General features: G+C 43.7%; 2 protein-coding genes across 5 annotated transcripts; one reads left to right on the forward strand and one right to left on the reverse strand.

Moving 5' to 3' along the window:
• Positions 1-955: 955 nt before the first annotated feature.
• Positions 956-9,414, reverse strand: dtl (denticleless E3 ubiquitin protein ligase adapter). Of its 2 annotated transcripts, none has more exons than XM_027015959.3 (15): positions 9,261-9,412; positions 8,217-8,342; positions 7,417-7,509; positions 7,230-7,291; positions 7,016-7,136; positions 6,553-6,618; positions 6,188-6,300; positions 5,718-5,791; positions 5,496-5,599; positions 4,942-5,046; positions 4,104-4,216; positions 3,922-4,011; positions 3,618-3,756; positions 2,594-3,240; positions 956-2,114 (listed from the first exon to the last, which is right to left on the reverse strand). In XM_027015959.3, exons 1-15 carry the CDS (start codon positions 9,388-9,390, stop codon positions 1,998-2,000), a joined length of 2,100 nt encoding a protein of 699 aa, XP_026871760.3. In that variant the 5' UTR covers positions 9,391-9,412; the 3' UTR covers positions 956-1,997. The 2 variants fall into 2 exon arrangements, with proteins under 2 accessions (XP_026871760.3, XP_081574000.1); XM_081717874.1 differs by having other exon boundaries at positions 1,976-2,114; positions 2,521-3,240; positions 9,261-9,414.
• Positions 9,415-9,511: 97 nt separating this feature from the next.
• Positions 9,512-19,722, forward strand: ints7 (integrator complex subunit 7). 3 transcript variants are annotated; one of them, XM_035524676.2, is made up of 20 exons: positions 9,512-9,693; positions 10,237-10,366; positions 10,646-10,792; positions 11,439-11,576; positions 11,884-11,930; positions 12,085-12,284; positions 12,718-12,840; positions 13,075-13,192; positions 13,505-13,639; positions 14,060-14,157; positions 14,383-14,607; positions 14,935-15,072; positions 15,488-15,694; positions 16,090-16,284; positions 16,365-16,468; positions 16,697-16,765; positions 17,067-17,199; positions 17,313-17,411; positions 17,808-17,993; positions 18,250-19,722. In XM_035524676.2, the coding sequence occupies exons 1-20, from the start codon at positions 9,600-9,602 to the stop codon at positions 18,538-18,540; spliced, it is 2,877 nt and encodes a 958-aa protein (XP_035380569.1). In that variant the 5' UTR covers positions 9,512-9,599; the 3' UTR covers positions 18,541-19,722. The 3 variants fall into 3 exon arrangements, 2 of the variants coding, with proteins under 2 accessions (XP_035380569.1, XP_081574590.1); XR_014124698.1 differs by lacking the exon at positions 18,250-19,722 and having other exon boundaries at positions 17,344-17,411; positions 17,808-17,879; XM_081718464.1 differs by lacking the exon at positions 13,505-13,639.
• The last annotated feature ends 166 nt before the right edge of the window (positions 19,723-19,888 follow it).

Consider the following 19,888-nt stretch of genomic DNA (forward strand, 5'->3'; position numbering starts at 1 on the left):
TAGATGTCATGGTTTTGGGGTTTTACACTCCCATCTATTTCCAATTCTGCACCTTTTTCTGGACCTTCCTTCGCAAAATGTGTAGTCCCTAGAAAAGACAGGAGCAAGTCAATGAGCTAGATAGTCCACTTTTGCAAGTTACCTGCTGGTGCAGACAAAGCAATGAAAACAGATTAAAAATGCCTCTACATGACAAATGGAGAACTGGTGCTGCTTTTCAGTTCTATATAGCTCCCAATAGCGTGTCCTCGCAACGCCCCAGGGGATAACAGACTTTAGAATACATGAGTCAGGTCATGTCAGAAAGAGTTTTACTTTTCTGGCCACAATAGAAATTGCCTGAATGACATCGGTTAGTTCAGTTACAGCCCCGTTAGAGAGGTATTAACGCAGCAATGAGATGTTGATGCAGGTAATCCGTAAGGGAAGAAGGAGCATTTCTAAGGCTGTGAAACACATCAGTGTTAATCACAGAACTGAAATGTAATACGAAACACCAATAGGAACTTTACAGAATAATCGCAAATACTGCTTAGTGTAGAGACGGTACACATTGCTTCCAATGGGTGCGGAAACACATTGGTGTTTTTGTTTAATAAACATCCGTTTGTTTTCTTTGGTTGGCTTTTCCACCAGTAACGCGACGTCTTCCTGTTTACACCGTTTCCCATCAAACTAGGCAGCTGTAGCTCAAAAATGTCGAGATGTGAGGTAAATTGCCATATGATAGGTCATAAGATACTATACATTTACAATAGATATACTGGGTTTACAGGCATTGAAAACTGGATATTATAATCGATTACTGGTATCATCAACTAAACATAAATATGCTGAACCTGTATATTCAGTGTGAATACAAGTTTCGATTTCAAGGTTATTTATAAGTCAGTAAGTGACTTAGATTAATGGATACAGTTGTCGCCCCCTTTTGGCAATGTCTCACATCTGTTACAAAATGTTTTCATAAGAAGCTGCCTGTTAGTCCTAACATGAAAAAAGAAAAACAAAAAAACAAAACCACACAACAGCACTACAAGTAGAGCATTAATGGCAATGAGAGTAATCAAACTAGAGTTTGGGGGTAGTTAATGAAACCCAAGTTCATTAACAGGTACGACAATGCATGGAGCACAAAACAAACATCAGCAAGGTGCTGACGCAGCTTGGTGCTATAAACACAGATGTCGGCTCCCTCCAAAATATTTGAATGTCAGGAATGAAGGTTTGAATGGCATGGGATGCAGACATCACATCAACAGCACCACTAAGCAATATAGAGAGCTGACCTGATTATAAAGAAAAGCCTACCTCTACTACTGTATAATATGTACTTTATGCTGAGTTGTTCTTTTTATTTGCATAACACAATTTGAAATGGCCTTTTCATGGCATTTAAACACAGCCAACATCATTCATACAGAGAGCAATTTCAGCAACATTTAGTGTGATACTGACATCAAAATAACCAGTGTTAATTACCTAGCAAACAAGATCAACAGATAAAAATGAAGAATTATATAAAGGCCAACTATTATGTACATATACAAAAGGTAATAGCACACATCTGTTTGGTGTTACACAGCTCATGTGCTTACATTAAACCTTAGTGTGAACACAGATTTGGAACTATACATTTTGGGAATTGTAAAGTTAAATGTGCAGCTTTAGATAGTGCTCAAATATACTTTGTCAAATTTATATGAAAATTCACCTTTGAAATGACTCATTTAAAAACAAAAAACAAAAAAAACAAACAAAAAAAACAATAAAATATACACAGCACAAAGCATGCCAAAGGGTATGCTTACTTTTAAAAACAAACCAAGTTAAACTCCTGCCAGAACACCAGAACAGTGGTTTTGAGGTCTTAGAGTTAGTTTCCCCTACCCTGCCCCCCCTGCACAGAAGTCAAAGCCCATATGCGATGGAAAGAGGGAACTCAAGGCTTTGGTGAGATTTGAGGCCTAGATCTCCCCAGATTCATCACAGTAAGATCATTCTTGGAGCATTTTATGAAAGTAAGAAGAAATCTTTTTCATAGAATGTGGAGAAGTAACCTTCTGAGCTTGCGAGGAGTTCATCTTCCTCACAGAGTGAAGAGAGCTTAGCATCTAAAAAGAAGAAACAAACAAAAAAAAAGTTAATTTGGAATAAATGACAAACATACTGCAAATTTTAGGGCTAGAAACATTTCATTTTATAATGATGCATCTGTAATTAAAATAGAATTGAGTGTGATTAGTTTGGAATAATAATGGTTAACATTAGTTTTTAAATTATTACATTCCATTGCTCTATGCAACATTACCTTGAATCAAACAACAGTTAATTTCTCAGTACTTTACAGCACAGTGGACGGCTTTCTTAAAACTGAGATCAAAAAGAAATGACGAACCATAAAACAAACAAAAAACAAAATCTCCCCACATAGTCTGAACTTGCTCAACTGTCAGGTTAATGTTAAACAAGAAAAACGTCAGTAGTGCATTCCTAAACTTTACAATATGGTGGCATTACCTCCACTAATGATTGCCACTGTGGAGTCAAACCCAATTTATGCTCCAACAACAACAGAAGAAGATTTTCTTACAGATGAATACTGGGACCTGGCCTCTTGTCTCTTCCTACTGCTGGGGCTTTTCGATAAGGCTGACCCTCTGTGGGCTTGCTTGAGCCTTCTGCCCATTGCAGACAGCCAATCAGCTTTGGACGGTGAGCTGTTCTCCTTGTCAGCCTGGACTGATGAGGCAGGTCTCTCTTCCCAATGCTGGAAACCCTGAGATGTTTCTCCCTCCGTCAGGGGGCAGAAAGTACCTGTAGAGCTCTGCCTCCTCTTAGTATCCGGATATAGCTCAGTCACGCCTTCGTCCTCGTTACCGAGGCCTGAGTGGGCTGTGGAACCTTCCTCACCCGTTTCCAGGCGCCGCTTGGCCCGCCTCTCCGAGGACGAATTGTGCTCAGAGCTCTGCGAGCAAGGGCTGAGCACCTTACGCAGAGAAGCAGTGTCCTTAAGGAGAGTGGATGTGGCCTGGTCACTGCAGGCGAGCCACTGCCTGATCGAGCGGGGCGTTTTAGGGTGGGGGGGGCTGAGTTTAGCTGCAGCTGCAATCGTGCTCGAGGGGTGAGGTAGATCTGCACCACTGGGTGCGCAGGCTCCCGGCTGGGGGGAGGCCAAAGAGTCCACGCTCCCTGCCCTGGAACTCCTAGCAGGAGTTAGCTCCACATGAGGAAAAGGGCCTGTGGACAAGAGACGGAGAGAGAAAAACATGAAGATGGGAGAAGGCAGATAAGAAATGAAAAGCACATGTTTATGGTCTTGGAGCCTCCACAAAATCTTGTGCAACCTTTCAAAAAGTTGTGGAGTGGGTCCCCTTTGATGAGTTACTCAATTCAGTCAATACAGTGACCACAAGGACTCAATTTATTTATTTAAGACAGAGGTCCTTCCCACTGTTTGAAATGTCCCGTTTTTCTGGAAACCTTGTGTACTACATTCCAATTTGTATTGTCTCTATATATGTTTAAAGTACATTGCATGTATACTCTGGAATCACAGACAGACACACACACCTCCCCCCCACCCCTCAAACACACATGGACGCACGCACACGCACCAGCGGGACGGGGTGGCGTTTGTATTTTGCGGAACGTCCAGCCAACGAGGTTGGCTTCTCCAACAGATGACTTTTCTCCATCAGTGCCACGGTTAAGTCGCCAGATCCGGACTGTGTTGTCATCTGAGCAGGTGGCAATCTGCAGAGCCATAATTATAATTTTCTAGTTAAACTAAAAGTTTGGATCAGTTATAAACAGACAGACAGACTCCCATTTTGTGCCAAACGCCGAACATCTTTCCCCACACTTAATCCATATAACCGCTCATGAGTTCATAGTAACTTCAACGTTAATGCAGGTCACCTTTGTGAAATCGGTGGGGCACCAACTGACTGATGTCACTTCCTGGTCATGACCCTGGAGCATCACAGGAGCTTGTGCTGGCTCAGAGATCTATGAAGAAAAGGTCAGCACATCAGTGTCTGTCCAGAGGAGAGACGAGAGTCAAATGACTGGCGTCAGCGCTCCTGCCAAGAGCCATTCACCTTCCAGATATAGGCATGTCCGTCGCTGGACCCACTGGCCAGGAACTGGTCATCCGGACTGATGCTGGATTTCACATAGAATGAGGCGTTGCGGTGCCCGCGAAACACAGCCACTGGGACAACACACGAATTCATAGTGCACTTAGGACAGCAGGCAAAGAATAGCGAACATTCCCTAGTCACTTCAAGGCACTTGAATCATCACTAATCCCCCCCCCCCCCCACACCTTATGTTCATTCTCTCTGACAGGGATCTAGATCTTGTACTACCCTGATGATTTCTTCCATGGAGATTACAAAGCAGCAAGTCACTTTGGACAAGAGCATCTGCTAAATTATGTAAATAATTGCTACCCCTTGTATTGGGTGGGGGGTGCACATCTTAGATTTTGGTACCAAAGAATACAAGAGTATAAAAGTGGATATTTATTAAATGAATAAGAGCATTCATCCCCCAGACATGTCTATCCAGTTAACTCCTTACTCCAATGCAGTTATTTGTGCGTGGTGTGTATTTTATATGCCAGTGGGTGGAACAAATTGGCATTTTATGTAAATTCAATTGACATAGTATTCCGATTCCAACAGTCCCTCTACGACAGATCAAATCACAATCAATTTAAATGTCCACTGACATCTAGTGGGGAGGAAATATTAGTCATCAAGTAGTTGCCATCAGTTTGGCACTGTGGGAATTTTTATCAGTACTGGTAAATTAACTGGTCAACTATCAAAAGACACGAGTCGTCATTCAAAGAAACACTCGAAATGACAAGGACGAAATCAAGTTTAGAGTTTAAAATGAAGTAGGAGAACAGTCCGTTTGGTCACACACTACCTGGTGTTGCTTTCAGTCCACTAATGTCAAACATGTACACGTTGTCATCTGTGCAGTTGCAGAACAGCCTGGAGCCTGTGGAATCCAGGGCGAGACCAGAATACCCTGCCAGAGAGCAAGAACCAGGGTTCATTAAAAAGGACAGCAGAATCATGAGCCAATATTGCTATAGCAACAAGAAACCAGCCTTTAATTCTCAAGCTTATACAGTGATAAGGGCCAATCTAAACATGTATGATGTATTAGCTGGATTAATTATACCACATTGATACCCTGTATTTTACAGCTACTTTGAAAGGATAAATGCCTATACAATGACAATGGACTCAAACTGGGTAGATATGGAGGTCCTTCTCCTTAGTCTTTCCTAATAGACTTATTTATATAGTATTAATACATGTGTTCAGCTCATGTTCTTACACACTTTTAGCTATACATTTTTAAACTTTGCACATTTTATGATAACTCATTGTCTTATAAATGCTGTGATGATTCTGAGGCCTTATTGCTGAGGCCATTATCAACCAGTCTAAAGCAACCGCACAGACACGTACCTAGCTTGCGCGAGCTGGAACCTGGATACTCGTAGGTCCGGAGAGCAGACGGATTCTGGTGGTACGCTGTGTAGCTTTTACGCAGGTCCCACATCTTAATAGTTCTGCAGCAAGACGACACTCATGTGAAGAGCTCGACAGCCGTTTGACGTCAGGAACAGCAAAGTATTTAACTGTAGAATTCTTCACTAAACATACTACTTAAATGAATTTAAAATTTACCCATCTACAGCGCCAGAGGAAACAAGTGTGTTTTCATCACTGAAAAGAACCACCGTCACGCCTCTCTGAGAATCCTACAAAACAAGGGGAAACAAACAATAAAAAAAAAACAAACAAAAACAAAACCACACACAAAGCATTTGCATACACACATGGGGACAAAAATATAATCCTCCCCACCCCTCCGTTTACATAACCATGGAAACCAAAGAATCATAAATCTTGTTGGAGGAGGAAAAAATGAATGAATGAATGAATCACATGGCTGGCTACAAGATGCCAAGACTGCCCCAAAGAGAGCTATATTTACTTTATTGCCAGCCTCACTGATAACATTACAATCAGCTCATCTGGCCTGGTATCATGTGTGATGAGAAAAAATGAATTTTTGTACAGTGAAATACAGCTAAAGCAAGCCACGCCGCCTTCTAGCGCACATGCGCGCACCACCCACCCACGCACATACGCACCACAGAAGGAGCCATTCCTCTGGATGGGGGGCGCCTCTTCTTTGTCTGGGGCGTGTGCCTCTCGGTCTTCATGTGAGCACCACTTATTTGCTTCACCTGCCTATAGAAGCCATCTATTCAGGAAACACAAGCAAAAAGTCAAGAGTCATTTACACAAATTCCATAACATTTGTGGAACTTTGTTGCATTTCCTCTATCAGTGGGATTTACTCTTCCTATCAGCTGATTTAAAGAACTTGGGTGTACTGGGTCAGCATGTGCTATCTTACACAGATGGAGTTACCTTCAGTGAGCATAGTGAGAAGTCATGGCAATATATCCGTTTCAGCTTTTGACAGGTTCTAAGCATACACAGCTAGCCTCACCTTTCTTACTGCACCTGGTGTCCCACACCATGATGTTCCCATCTCTGCCTCCAGTGCAGAAGACAGCTGCCGAGAAATAACAAACTTTTAATATACCACAGTTCAATGGTAAAAGTCAACATTACATAATAACAAGTTCTCATTTCCATAGCAACAAAACAACTTGAGATTAAGGTAAGAGACAGACATGCACTAAATAAGGATGTAATGTAAGCTTATTACCTTGCCAATATCAGCATAATGAATCTTAAATGAGAATTAAAGCTGAGAATATACTTGCGAAGACCACATAGAGCATCTATCCTTTAACCAGTGGTGAACAAACTGGTCAAGAACCTGTCAGTTGTGACATTTAACTCATTCGCTAAAAGTCTCAGCGATTACACATGCACTCTAATGCACCAGGAGGTCATTGCTAGGCATCTCCACAGTTGTTCTGCTGTGGGTGTACAGGAGAGGGTACCTTTCTCATGCTTGGGAAATGCCACTGACTTCAGGCTACATTGATGACCTCTGAAGCTGCCCAATAATTCCCCTGCGTGCACATCCCACAGTCGAGCAGTCTGATCCCCAGAGGCTGTGACCTTTGGAAGGAAAGGTCTGATTAAATATGGCCTGCTTATACTGTAAATACAAGACGCCTGAAGACATCTTAAAGATGGATCTGAAAAACTCACCAAGCTGTTCAGTCCGGGCACCCAGGCAATATCAAACACTGCATTATCATGTGCCAACCACTCTGTGAAACAAAGAATACTTCACCTTAGTTTTCTTTTAGCATGCTTATGTTTAAAGAATATACAATTCACTTAAGCCTTGGCAAATGAGAATACTTCAATTCACAAACATTAAAGAACACTTTACCCTTCAGGACTGGGTTCTGTTTTTCTGCAGTGTTGTAGATGCTTACAGTGCCTTCCTCATTGGCCACAGCCAAAGTATTGTGCTGCCCAGGGGCTACAGAACACAGCGACAGCACAGAGATTTCAACCAGATGGAGTCTTCAGGCAATTCAAATATTAAACCCCTAACCAAGCACGTTTACAGAAGAATTAGAACGGGCCGGTCTGTTGTCCTGTTAGAGGTTCCCATTTTATCAGTTTCAGTGGATGGCAACAACTAGTAGCCAGTAAGAACTGGCTTTTGTCACGCATCAGTTTATTCAGCTCCAAGAGCTCACTCACACACACACACACACACACACACACACACACACACACACACACACACACACACACACACACACACACACAGAAGGGAGTGTATTAAAGTATTTACAAAAAAAAAGGTTGGGAAATCTTTTTAAGATCTACTTGAGGAGATGTTACAGTTCAAAGAAAGAGTGGGCTTTCTACGGCTTTGAACATCATGCGGCATCACAAATGACTAGACATGATAACCGAAGCCAAAATGACTTGTCTAGACATTATCCAGTCTACATGCGTGCATGGCAGAACCATCCCATTATCATGCTTCTCCAAGCACATAGACCATTACTAAATATTCCAGTATTTCGATATGACTTGCATTTTAAAAACCTTAATGCCATAAAGTTCATGCCTAATGCCAGCAATCTTAATGCCATAAAGTCCAGCTGAACGCAAGAAAAGTAGCATGTTATGGCGACACCATTCCAGGATTGTTGTTACAGGGCAAAGTCTCACCTGTGGAGAAGGTGCATCCAAACGGAGGCACCGGCACCCCGGAGTTTCCGTAGCATGTGTGCTCATCGTGACGAACACACTGGTAGCATTCAAGCAGAGATGACAACGGATACTCCCGGCGGTTATCTAAATTTAAGATGGAAAGGGTAATGCACTGCACGAATGAATTTTCAGTAGCACATTCAAGCAGTCAGATTTCTTAGGTATCTTACATAACTAACATTTTATGTGCTGCATTAGGAACTCCTCTTAATCTGCGTCCTTACATGTGTTCAGGTTAAGGGTTGCTGGTCAATAATGTTGACCACTATTCAGGAGTGAAATGTTATTAAATACTTTTCTTGAGTGAATATCACAAATAGCCTTAATCGGTTTCGGCGCCATTATTGCTGGACTAAATATCCTAGATAGCCGACATGGAAGTCAAAACCGGACACCCGGGACGGGTGTGGCAATCCTAGAACTAACTAATCACTACTTCCACTGCGCACTGGAATAAGTTAAACAGTCTCCGTTAATAGGAACGACAGTGCAAGGCTTATTTTACACATCTCAAAGTAAATTAAATAATTACATTATTTTAACAATAGCCCTACTACTAGTGCACAAGACGTAGCTCTAGCAGTTAGCTAATTGTTTTGGCCAATGTGCCGAGGTCTTTATCAGTTAACGAGTGGACAATTCTAGCTACATTACTTACGCAGTAAAGTACGCAGCTAAATTCTGAACCGCGGAGAACAGGAAAGAAACAAGACTATATGCTACACAATCATGAAGCAAAAAGAGTCTGACTTTAGATTAACTTAAGATAAATAGCTATCTAGCTAACATAGGTTAACCGAATTTCAGAATCGAGCACAAACCTGACCAAATCTAACCGCGGACTGTAAAGCTGAACGATCGGGTGAAGTATTAAAATGTAACAGCTAGCTAACTAACTAGCAAACGACTCGCTGGGTGATGTATCCTGCGCAAGGTAACGAAGACAAGGTATTAGACTTTCCAGAGGGGAGAAACCTTCCTCCCAAAATGGACGCAACTCACCGTTGCGTCTTCTTTTATTCACTCCTCGATCTACAACACAATGAAAAAGCATTATGATAAAAAAGATCCTAAACGATGAAAACTCTACAGATACTCTGTGACTGCACGTAATTCCCGCGGAAAGGGTCATAAAGAAGAAAGACAAAATTCCCGCTAACTTTACGTCGGGATTTCTCATTGGTCAACGGAATGGACACGCCCCTTTTAATGCGTCACGTCCTATTCGTCTACAGCCAATTAAATACGGGAACGAACCCGACAGCGTATATGTAGCTTGCTTAGCCACCTAGTCTTAAGTTACAAAGTGTTCAAAAACAAATCACGATTAACCGCGACAAAATGTCACTTTCAACAGCACGCTCCTTCTTATCGGAAGCTGGCTATGGGGAACAGGAACTAGATGCTAATTCAGCTCTCATGGAGTTGGACAAAGGTCTTCAATTTAATGCTAACTTAGCTAGCAGCTAACTATTGACTTTACACAGTAAACCATATTAACTGTAGATCATTTAACGTAGCTAGCTGGCTATGTTGCGTCGTAGTAATAGTTGGCTTTCTGGCCGGTATATTTTGTGTAGCTTCATGTGATGGAAAGTACAATTTTCCAAACGATCTAGCTAACTGATCCGATTCAGCTCGTAGCTTTTCTATCGGCGATCACATTATAAGCCAACATGTAACGCTGTATCCCAAATGCTTTGCCATACCGTTTACTAATGGTTGTGAAACGTAGTGTCAATATATGTTTGTTATAACGCTCAAGAAGTCATATCGAAATATGCTTAACTACTTTATGCATTAGTCCAATAATGCTGCATACGTGGATGTAGAATCGATTAGATGTATACACCTTGGATACTTGTTGCCTTCCGGTAGTAACATTGCAACACCGAGTAGCTGATGTTATTCTTTTACATCCGGATCTAATTTTCATACTTTCCTTTTTTGTTTGCTAATTGCTCTTGGCCGACTCGAGGTCTGAGGTCGTGCAAGCTCGGCGAACAGTGCGAAGCTGTGGTGCTCTTCCCCAAGCTCTTCCAGAAGTACCCTTTCCCTATCCTAATCAACTCTGCCTTTCTGAAGCTGGCTGACATTTTTAGACTGGGGTATGCGTACAAGGGAGGCAGAGTGATGTGATGTGATGTTTATGAGAGGAGCAAATGACAGTACTTGACATTATGTTTGTGAAGGCAATTATGTGCTTTAAGAGAAAACTAAAGTCTGGTTATCAATTATATTTTATTGAATGTGATTCTAAGTGCAAATGATATGTAGTTATTGAATGCTGAACACTGAGGTGGCAGCATTATGTATGATTCTGATTTTCACACTACATTCAGTTCAAAAAGCTTGTAGCAAACTAACCTCTATTTTTATGCTTTCAGGAATAACTTCTTGAGGCTGTGTGTGTTGAAAGTGACGCAGCAGAGTGAAAAGCACTTGGAAAAGATTCTGAATGTGGACGAATTTGTTAAAAGGGTCTTTTCTGTCATTCATAGCAATGATCCTGTGGCCAGAGCAATAACCCTCAGGTACAGCACACAATACAGGAGCTTTAACAGGACCTCAGTGGTATCTTGGGGAGCTGAGCTGCTTTACAAAGATGTAGGGATGGCACTAGACCTAATAGCTACAATTCTTAATCTCTTCAATTATTGTGGGCAGAAGAATAATGCATTTAACCTAGGTGTTCTCTTGGTTAAACACACAGCTGTTTCTGGAGATTAAGGGTTCCTGATAATGGGCTTCTAACCATGCCTTAAAAGGATCGAACCATAGGGAACACAAATTGATCTCCACTGTGGCAAAGTGGTTATGTCCTTGCTTCCACTTGAGTTTTCCAAACAGCTGTAAATGCTGCTGTCCATGGCTCTGTTAATTCCAATCTTACCTGTTCCTTTTCAATTTGTCTGACTATAATAAATCAGTGGTTCCTTTGAAGTAAAGCCGTGCTGTCTGTGAAACACTGCACGTTATAGACCAATCAATAATGTGAACACTGTAATGAGAATAAAGTTCAAGGACTGCAACTAAATTTTCCATGCTAGTTTTAAGATGCTGTCGTGTACAATTACTTGAATAGCCCTGATCATTGTGTCTTGGCCGCAAATGATGGGTGCACTTTTAAATATTTAACTGTTATTTAAATATTTAACTCTAAATGTTTTAAACTGTCAGAATGCTGGGTAGTCTGGCATCCATCATCCCCGAGCGGAAGAACGCCCATCACAGCATCCGCCAGAGCTTGGACTCCCACGACAACGTCGAGGTGGAAGCAGCCATCTTTGCAGCTGCCAGTTTCTCATCGCAGTCCAAGTAAGCGCCTTGAGGTCCTCTCCAGAGGGAATGTCACGGTGATGAGCTTCAAGAACAGAGCTGCATTCTGAAACATGCCTTCAGCTGAGTTTGGTAGCACCGTTTGTTTTTGTTTGTTGGTTTAAAAACAAACACCAAATTGCAAGAAGTTGCTGATCTTTCTCCCCCACACAGAAGACTTGTATGTATATTTGTTGATTTTGTAAGGCGTAACATTATGTGCTGTTTCTTGTGACAGACTTTGGGTTTGGCCCACTACAACAACTTTTAATTAACTGCTGCATAATTATGTGTTCCTCATTTTTAGAGACTTTGCAGCAGGGATTTGCAACAAGATCAGTACAATGATTCAAGGTAAATTACATTTGTTGGTGTTACTTTGGGAATTCAGATGACTTTTATTTATTTATTTTTTGGTTGCCTTTTAATTTAATCGCAATGCACTTGGGACCTGTGTCCATGCCTGTGTGTGTGTGTGTGTGTGTGTGTGTGTGTGTGTGTGCCTCAGGTCTGGACACACCGGTAGAGCTGAAGCTGAAGCTGATCCCCATGCTCCAGCACATGCACCACGATGCAGCCCTGGCCTCCAGCAGCAGGGAGCTCCTTCAGGAGCTGGTGACTTCCTACCCCTCCACCCCCATGGTCATTGTCACCCTGCACACCTTCACACAGCTGGCCACCTCCTCGCTCATCGACATCCCCAAACAGGTGAACGCTACTCAGCTGTTCACCAAATTGGAGTACACTTGTGAATATTGTTAAAATTGTAGTAAATTTCAATTACTATGTTGTTCTTGGGTATCAAGCAGTTTTACTTTTTTTTTTTTTTTTTTTTTTTTAAATGAATGTTAGCAATCTTACAGATGGGTGTTATCAGTGAAACTGGATTCCACATATTTAGAGACCGAAAATAACAGCACAGACATTCCTATAAATGATGAGAGAAAGCTGTAGCATCGGGCTGACTGATTCGAACACACTCCACTTACGATAACGTATGCTTTCCTCATGCAGAAATCATAAATATACAAATTTGACTAAGTAAGGCTGGATAAGCAATGGTTATGTATGTTCGTTTCTAACTGACTTTGGCTGTTTACTAATGTTCTGACTGTAGTATTATGTTTTTGTGTCTTTGTAGATTGACCTGCTTCTGCAGTATCTGAAGGAGGACCCCAGAAAAGCAGTGAAAAGACTCTCAATCCAGGACCTGAAGCTACTGGCCAAGAAAGCCCCTCACATGTGGACAAGAAAGAACATCCAGGTCAGAGCCATTCACTTAAATGGGAATAAACAGAGAAAAATGCTGTGGTGATCTGTTAACTATTTGATGCCTGTTTATTTGGATTAAGGTTGCGTTCGCCATCTGATCACCCTTCGTGTGTTGCTTCATCTGTTGTGTGGACTGCAAGCGTATTGAACAGGAGATTGTGTGTGTGTGTGTGTGTGTGTGTGTGTGTGTGTGTGTGTGTGTGTGTGCGCGCGCGCGCGCATCTAGACATTGTGTGAGTGTGCCCTCAGGACCCCATATAGCAGTCTGAAATTAGGCATGGTGTCAGTTCTCTCTACTCTCTCTGAGACCATTGCCATCAAACAATACTTCATCCTCACACCAGGTACAGCTCATACACACCATCAGACATTGCATGCATTTACATTTATGGCATTTAGCAGATGCGCTGTTCCAGAGTGACTTACAAAGTGCTTTTGTCATTTACTCATAGAAAACATCCTAGCCAGTACAGCAGGCTAGAGTCCAATATACCAATGATCTAGAATACTGTAGAAATACAGGGATCAGTGCTGATGCCTAGAAATACAAAATACATAAGGTCTATTTAAGACAATGATAAGTGCAGTAAACATGCGTGCCGTCGGTGTACTGGGTCAGTCTCAGTGTTGCGGATAAATGTCCTCTTCACTCAAAGGTGAACCCCTGCCTGCCCCTCACCTCACTGACCTGGTAAAGCTGGCGCAGGAGTGCTGTTACCATAGCAACCTCGCCGTGGCAGCCCACGGAATCACTGTGCTGGCCAACATAGCCATCTCCTGTCCAGAGAAAGGTATTGCCTTCATGCTTAATACAAATCCTATGTGTCTCGATATAAGATGACACTGAATATAGAGCAGAGGTATTGAAGTCTCAGCCCTCACGGCACTACAGAGTTTCCACCTCAGGTGTAATAAAGGGGACCACCAGTTATATCAACTGTCCAGTTCACGTCTAGTGATTACAAAAACTAGGATTGGATTGAGACTAGAGGTCCAGATTTGAGTATCCTGAATATAGAAGAAGCAATTGTACTGCTCCATAATGCCTTCTGATTAGAAGGGTGTATCTGCCAAGTCACTCACATGCTGCTAACATTTTTGCCAGTGGTTAAACTAAACAGAATAAGTGATAAACATGTATATAAGAATGTAGTGCAAGTTTTGTGACTCAAATTGTAATTGTAGTTTAAACACGTTTTGTGTTTCCTCAGATTTTGTTCAGCTGGAGCAGGACACGGTTACAGGGATGGAGTCTTTATTGCTGTTGTGTAGCCAGGACGACAGCACATCTGCGCAGGCCACGCTTAAAGTGAGCACACCCCACCTAGTACCGCCGGACCTCCGTTAACACTTTGAAACTTTCATATTTTGTTCTCGGTGTAAAGCAGTGTAAAAAATCCAGAATGACTGGACAGTTGTTTTGAACCTCAATGTCATGTTCTGTTGGGATAAATTTAGGGACCAAATGATCCCTTTTTTTCCTCTGTACATTACACCCTTCTGGCTCTCTGCCTCACACACACACCCCCCCCAGACGGCGCTAGCGTCCCTGGTACGCATGCTGAGGGGCCGGACCCACCTGAGCCAGGCCTGCGTGGAGTTTCTGCTGGCCCAGCTGCACTACGCTTGTGACCCAGCACGGATCGCCATATGCCACGCGCTGGCGGCCATTGCCACCCAGCTGCCCGTGCTGGGAGAGAGCATGCTGGGAGATCTGGTGGCGCTGTACAGGAGTGTGGACAAGCAGCAGGAGTTGCTGGTATGACCGAGGGGACCAGACGTAAAAAAATTGAGTTCCAATTGGCTGAAATACTGTACCCCGGGTGTTTAACATGGAAGGATTTTAATCAGTTTAAGGAACATATGTAACAGTTGCTGGCATAGGCTGTAGCTACATATCATGAGGCAGCTGCCTCAGAAGCGCACAGTTCAGTAAGCTTGACAGAGATTTTTTGTATGTAGAACCACGTGTCTATATGTTTTTAAAACTCACAAAGGACTCAGTTACCTTCACCTGTCACCTTTTTAAGTAAACATTTATTGCTGTTTCAGAACTTGGCCTTGACAGAGCATCTTCCTCCGGCAGGTCTCCTTGGCGACTGTGGTGTTTGTGGCCAGCCAGTCGTCCCTCAGCGGCGAGGTGACGGCAGTGATCCGCCAGCAGCTGGAGGCCGCGGCTAACGGCTGGACCGTGTACCGCATTGCTCGGCAGGCCTCGCGCATGGTGAGCCTCCCGCCTCCACTCCTAAAACACTCCCACACGGAGGCCCTCACTGGTGACTGCAGGAAGGCGGGGTGGGGGGGTGTTGGTGTGGGCAAGTTCAACTCTTCAGTGGAAGGCTAAAGAAGCACTTAAAAGTGGATGTGCTTTGCTAAGAGGTTAGAATATCATGGCTGAAAAAAAAGCTCGAAAATGTTTATCAAATAACATAAATGTCTTCCCCACCAGCCCAAGCCTTGCATAGCAGTACAAGTCTTAAAGTCTGTTAAACCTCATTGGAGGTCATGAGGGCGACCTTTCAGCATCATGAAGCCGACAGGACTCGCTTTACACCAGATGCTCTCTCCTGTAGGTAGCACTAATTAACGAGAGTACTGCCTGACCCCCTCCCGTCGGCTGTCGGCTGCCTCTTCCGCAGGGCTGCCACGAGTTCTCCAGCGAGCTGTACCAGAGCCTGCGCACGCGTGTGGCCTCCGAGCACTTCTACTTCTGGCTGAACAGTCTGATGGAGTTCTCTCGTGCCGAGCACTGCCTGAGCGGCCTGGCCGACGGAGACGGCAGCGCTACCCTGGCTGCCATCACCGAGGCCCTCGAGGCCTACCAGAAGGGCTTCGCCTCGCTTACGGTCGGCACCCACTCCACCCGTCCTCGCCGCCTGTCTGCTCCACCCTGTTGGGTTTTGACAGGAGCAGATGTGTAATTTGGCATGTTCAGACATGTTTCTCAGGCATGCTCAATGGTCATTTGCGCCTCTTCAAACGTCATTTGTCTTTAAATTTGACCCATTTCCGAATGTGGAAGTTGTGTTATTAGTAAAAGAAAGTGGCAAATTGAAGGGCACCTGTGACTTGACTGGTGAATTGTGTCCAAAATAGACTTTCAACAAAGCTCTCAAAATGCATTTTTGCAATGAGAAAACCTGCAGTGTTTTAAAACATGTAGCTCAGGTTTAGTATGGAACTTGCTGGAGCAGAGTGCGTCTAGCTGACTGGTGTTCCCCCGCCCCAACCCCTCCGCCAGGCTGCCAGCACCCCTCTGAGTCCTCTGGCGTTCCAGTGTGAGTTTGTGAAGCTGCGTATGGACATGCTGCAGGCTCTGGCTCAGCTCATCTGCACGTGCAACAGCCTGAAGACGAGCCCTCCGCCGGCCATCGCTACTACTGTCGCCCTGTCCTCCGGCAACGAACTGCAGCGCTGCGGACGCATCTCCCTGCAGGTGCGTGTGCATGCTCTCTCTTTCAAAACATAGTCAGGTTTTAGAAACCATACTAAATGCCTGTCCCTTGCTCCTGCCAGATGAAACTCTCCATGGATGAGTTCAGGAGCCTCGCTGGCCGCTACGCTGACCTGTACCAGTCGTCCTTCGATGCTGATTCCGCCACGCTCCGCAACGTCGAGCTGTATCCTGCTACGCTCCGAGATAAGATGGTGTCATGGATGTTGCGAGAAACAGTTCTCTCCCCTCGAGTTTTATTGTTTATGAATGGATCCTGGTTGTGTCTCAGCAGGAGAGAGAAACAAATGTCTCTTAGATGTACATAAAAACATCGCAAGACTTCACAAAAAGGCAACGATAACTACTGCTAATAATTAAAGCTATAGAATACTTTCCTTAACGAATGGTCAAGGCAACAGCAGAGCTGCCTGCTGATCTCTTATGTGATTGAGGCTTTAATACTTGACCCTCACACAGCCAGGTAAGAGTAGGCACCCAGTCCAGCACCGAGGAAAGAGCTTTGGGTTACTGAGGCATGGGTGAGCCCGACGTGACATGGCAGTGGGGCGAAAGCATCAGACCTAGCTTGCTAATTAACGAAGCCTCACCCAGTACATGAGCACATGTGGACGGTATTTGTCTAACCGTCTCACTCCTCGGAGTCTGACTGTTGGCCGAGCTCTAAAGCATCATTTTGCGTGCGTGCGTGCGTGCGTGCGTGCGCGTGCGTGCGCGTGCGTGTGCGTGTGCGTGTGTGTGTGTGTGTGTGTGTGGTGGGGCAGTTTCCAGGACTTTGGCACGTTGGGCTCTGTTCAAGCGGAAAGCAAGTATGAGCGGAAGATGGTGGCTGTGTTCAACCTGGTACTGGAGGAAGTGGACTCCTTGAGCAGGAAGCATCCCCCTGTCTCTTACCTGGTAACCACCTAGGGCAACGGTCATGCTTAGTAGCCACCAGTGTAAAAGAGTGTCAGTCTGCATTGTGACGATTTTTGCATCGTCCTTGCATTTCATGTTTTTATATTCTCCAGCACACTGGTTGTCTTTGCGACGCCGTTATAGCTCTGCTGAAGGTCCCGCTGTCCTTCCAGAGGTATTTCTTCCAAAAGCTGCAGTCGACCAGCATCAAGGTGAGTGACCTGTGTTTAATCCCTACCACATGTTAAAGTAAAGGTTGGTCATTAGGGCTCATTTAATGAGAAGAAAGGAAAAGGTGTGGTGATCGGTGATTTTAGTCACGTCCACTTTCACGTCATTCTCATGCATCACCGTTAGTAATCCATAAAGTTGCTTCTCATTAGCATATATTATTGGCAATTATATTGTCAAATATTTTTGTAGGTTTTATGCAACATTATTATTATTATTATTATTATTATTATTATTATTATTATTTATTGCTTGTGCTAAGTATTATCTATGGTACCTTTTTCAAAAATACAGTGACTGTTTCATGTAACGAAGATGTCCAGCACGCAGTCCTGCCCTCATAAGCAGTGGTTTTATTTCCTGTTTTCTTGTTCCAGCTTGCTCTCTCGCCTTCTCCTCGCACTCCTAATGAACCAATCCCAGTTCAGAACAGCCAGCAGCTCGCTCTGAAAGTGGAGGGTGTGGTCCAGCATGGCTCCACGCCTGGGCTCTTCCGGAAGATCCAGTCTCTCTGCCTTAACGTGAGCTCCACGCTCCAGTCTAAATCGGGACCAGACTTTAAGGTGAGCAGCACTCTGATGTGAACTGTACTCAGATCAGATGCTTTAAGTAAAGGAGTTCTTCAGATGAATTTCGAAGGTCAATTTGATGACTGCTAAAAGCCCTGAATGTTGAAATGCTACATGAATACTGAGTTTGGACTGAACGGTAATAATTTAGATTGAATCCCTGAGTCAAAACTAATGGTGTCTCGCCACAGATGACCTTATGACCTTTCTATCCTTTCTTTTACCCATGCTTTCATGGGTTTGCATGTAGGTTCCTCTAGATTCTAAAACCAATGAAATAGTGCAGCGGGTGGAGCCTCACAACGACTACTTCAGCACCCAGTTCCTGCTCAACTTCTCAATTGTGGGCAGCCACGGCGTTACCGTGGAGGCATCCGTGGTGGATGACAGCGGCATTGAGTGGAAGACTGGCCCGCGGAGCACGGTGGCTGTGAAGTCCCTGGAGGACCCCTACTCCCAGCAGCTGCGCCACCAGCTGCAACTTCAGCAGCAGGGTGGGGCCCAGGCGGTGCAGCGCAACACCTCCACCCGCTTCCAGTGACCGCACCCGCTGTTGGACTGACGGCGGCTGGAATCGGATGAGTGCGTCACATCCGCATGGAAGAGTTGGGAGATCGACCTTGGCACGTTTTGGTTGCTCTAGCTCTGATCTCCGGATTTGGGCAGAAACTGTTCAGTCTCCAAAGCTGAAGAACTTGGGAGCTGTTTTCAGTGTGTGGTGTTTGGTGGACATTATGCCAATGCCCAGTCCTCACAGGCTGCCCAAAATTCCATCATGAATTTATATATATATTTTAACACCTATAAGGAGGACATTCAGCTTTGCTTTTTTTTTTTTTTTTTTTTTTTAAGGAATCAAACTATTCATTCACTACCTTTTGTGTAATGAAAGGCAGAAAAAAAGCTTACTTGCCAGATATGTAGTCTTGTAGTCTCCAATTAAAATGTAGGGCAAGTATGAAAACTATAGAGGAAGAGTTGTCTTATTTTTAAGGCTAATGCTCTTTTAGAGCGGAATGACCCGTGGGAATAACATTGTGGCATCGCGTTCCATCGGAAGAGTTCTCAATGGCTTTGTTCACTTTGCACACTGCTAAATGCTGATCTTGTTTTTAGAACTAGTTTTTGGGTCAGCCCTGGGCTGTATGGCCACAGGTTGGATACGTACCCGATATGGGACCATACATGAAAGTGGCCCAAAACTGTTTAGAAAAGATTTTTGTGTTCACCAAATAGATTTGCTCCACTTCCACTCACTAGTGTAGACATGGTTAATAAGGTAGCAGCCCTGTCTTATACATACACTGTATATATCCTATACATTTGTATAGGACAGGGGTGCCTAGCGCCTAGCTTGGGACTCAGGGCCTAGTTTGGCCCTGCCTTCTACAGTAACCCATGCAGCAGAGATCCTCACACCCAGTCTCCAAAGAGGCAAAGCAAAAAAATTAAATAAATTACTCTGTATGTCTTCCTAGATGCATTTCACCTCCAATAAACTAGTTGCATTAATGTTAGTTATGCAAGTTTGCAAATGGAACACATTTGGGAGTGTAGGCAATGCATCTGTTGGTGATTCTTTTCACCAACAGACCTCATTCATGTTCTGTATTGTAAGCACAGAAAACTTCCCATTGGGAAATATAAAATGAGTCACAATCTGAAGCCATTTAGGAGCTGGTTAATGAAAAAATAAACTGAAGAAGTTTGTGGTATTCTCAAATATCCTCCAGATGTCTCTGCATTTCTAGCAGTAAATTTGATGCCTGACCTACTGCTTTAAAAATAAATTTGTGATCTTATCCTGGAACCTCAAACACCTGAATATTATGTATAAAACAAATGGAATGAAAAAAAAAAAGATTGTAATGTCTGAAATGGCACCTTTT

The sequence above is a fragment of the Electrophorus electricus genome, chromosome 7, assembly GCF_041902795.1.
Source record: "Electrophorus electricus isolate QZ-2024a chromosome 7, ASM4190279v1, whole genome shotgun sequence".
NCBI lineage: Eukaryota > Metazoa > Chordata > Actinopteri > Gymnotiformes > Gymnotidae > Electrophorus > Electrophorus electricus.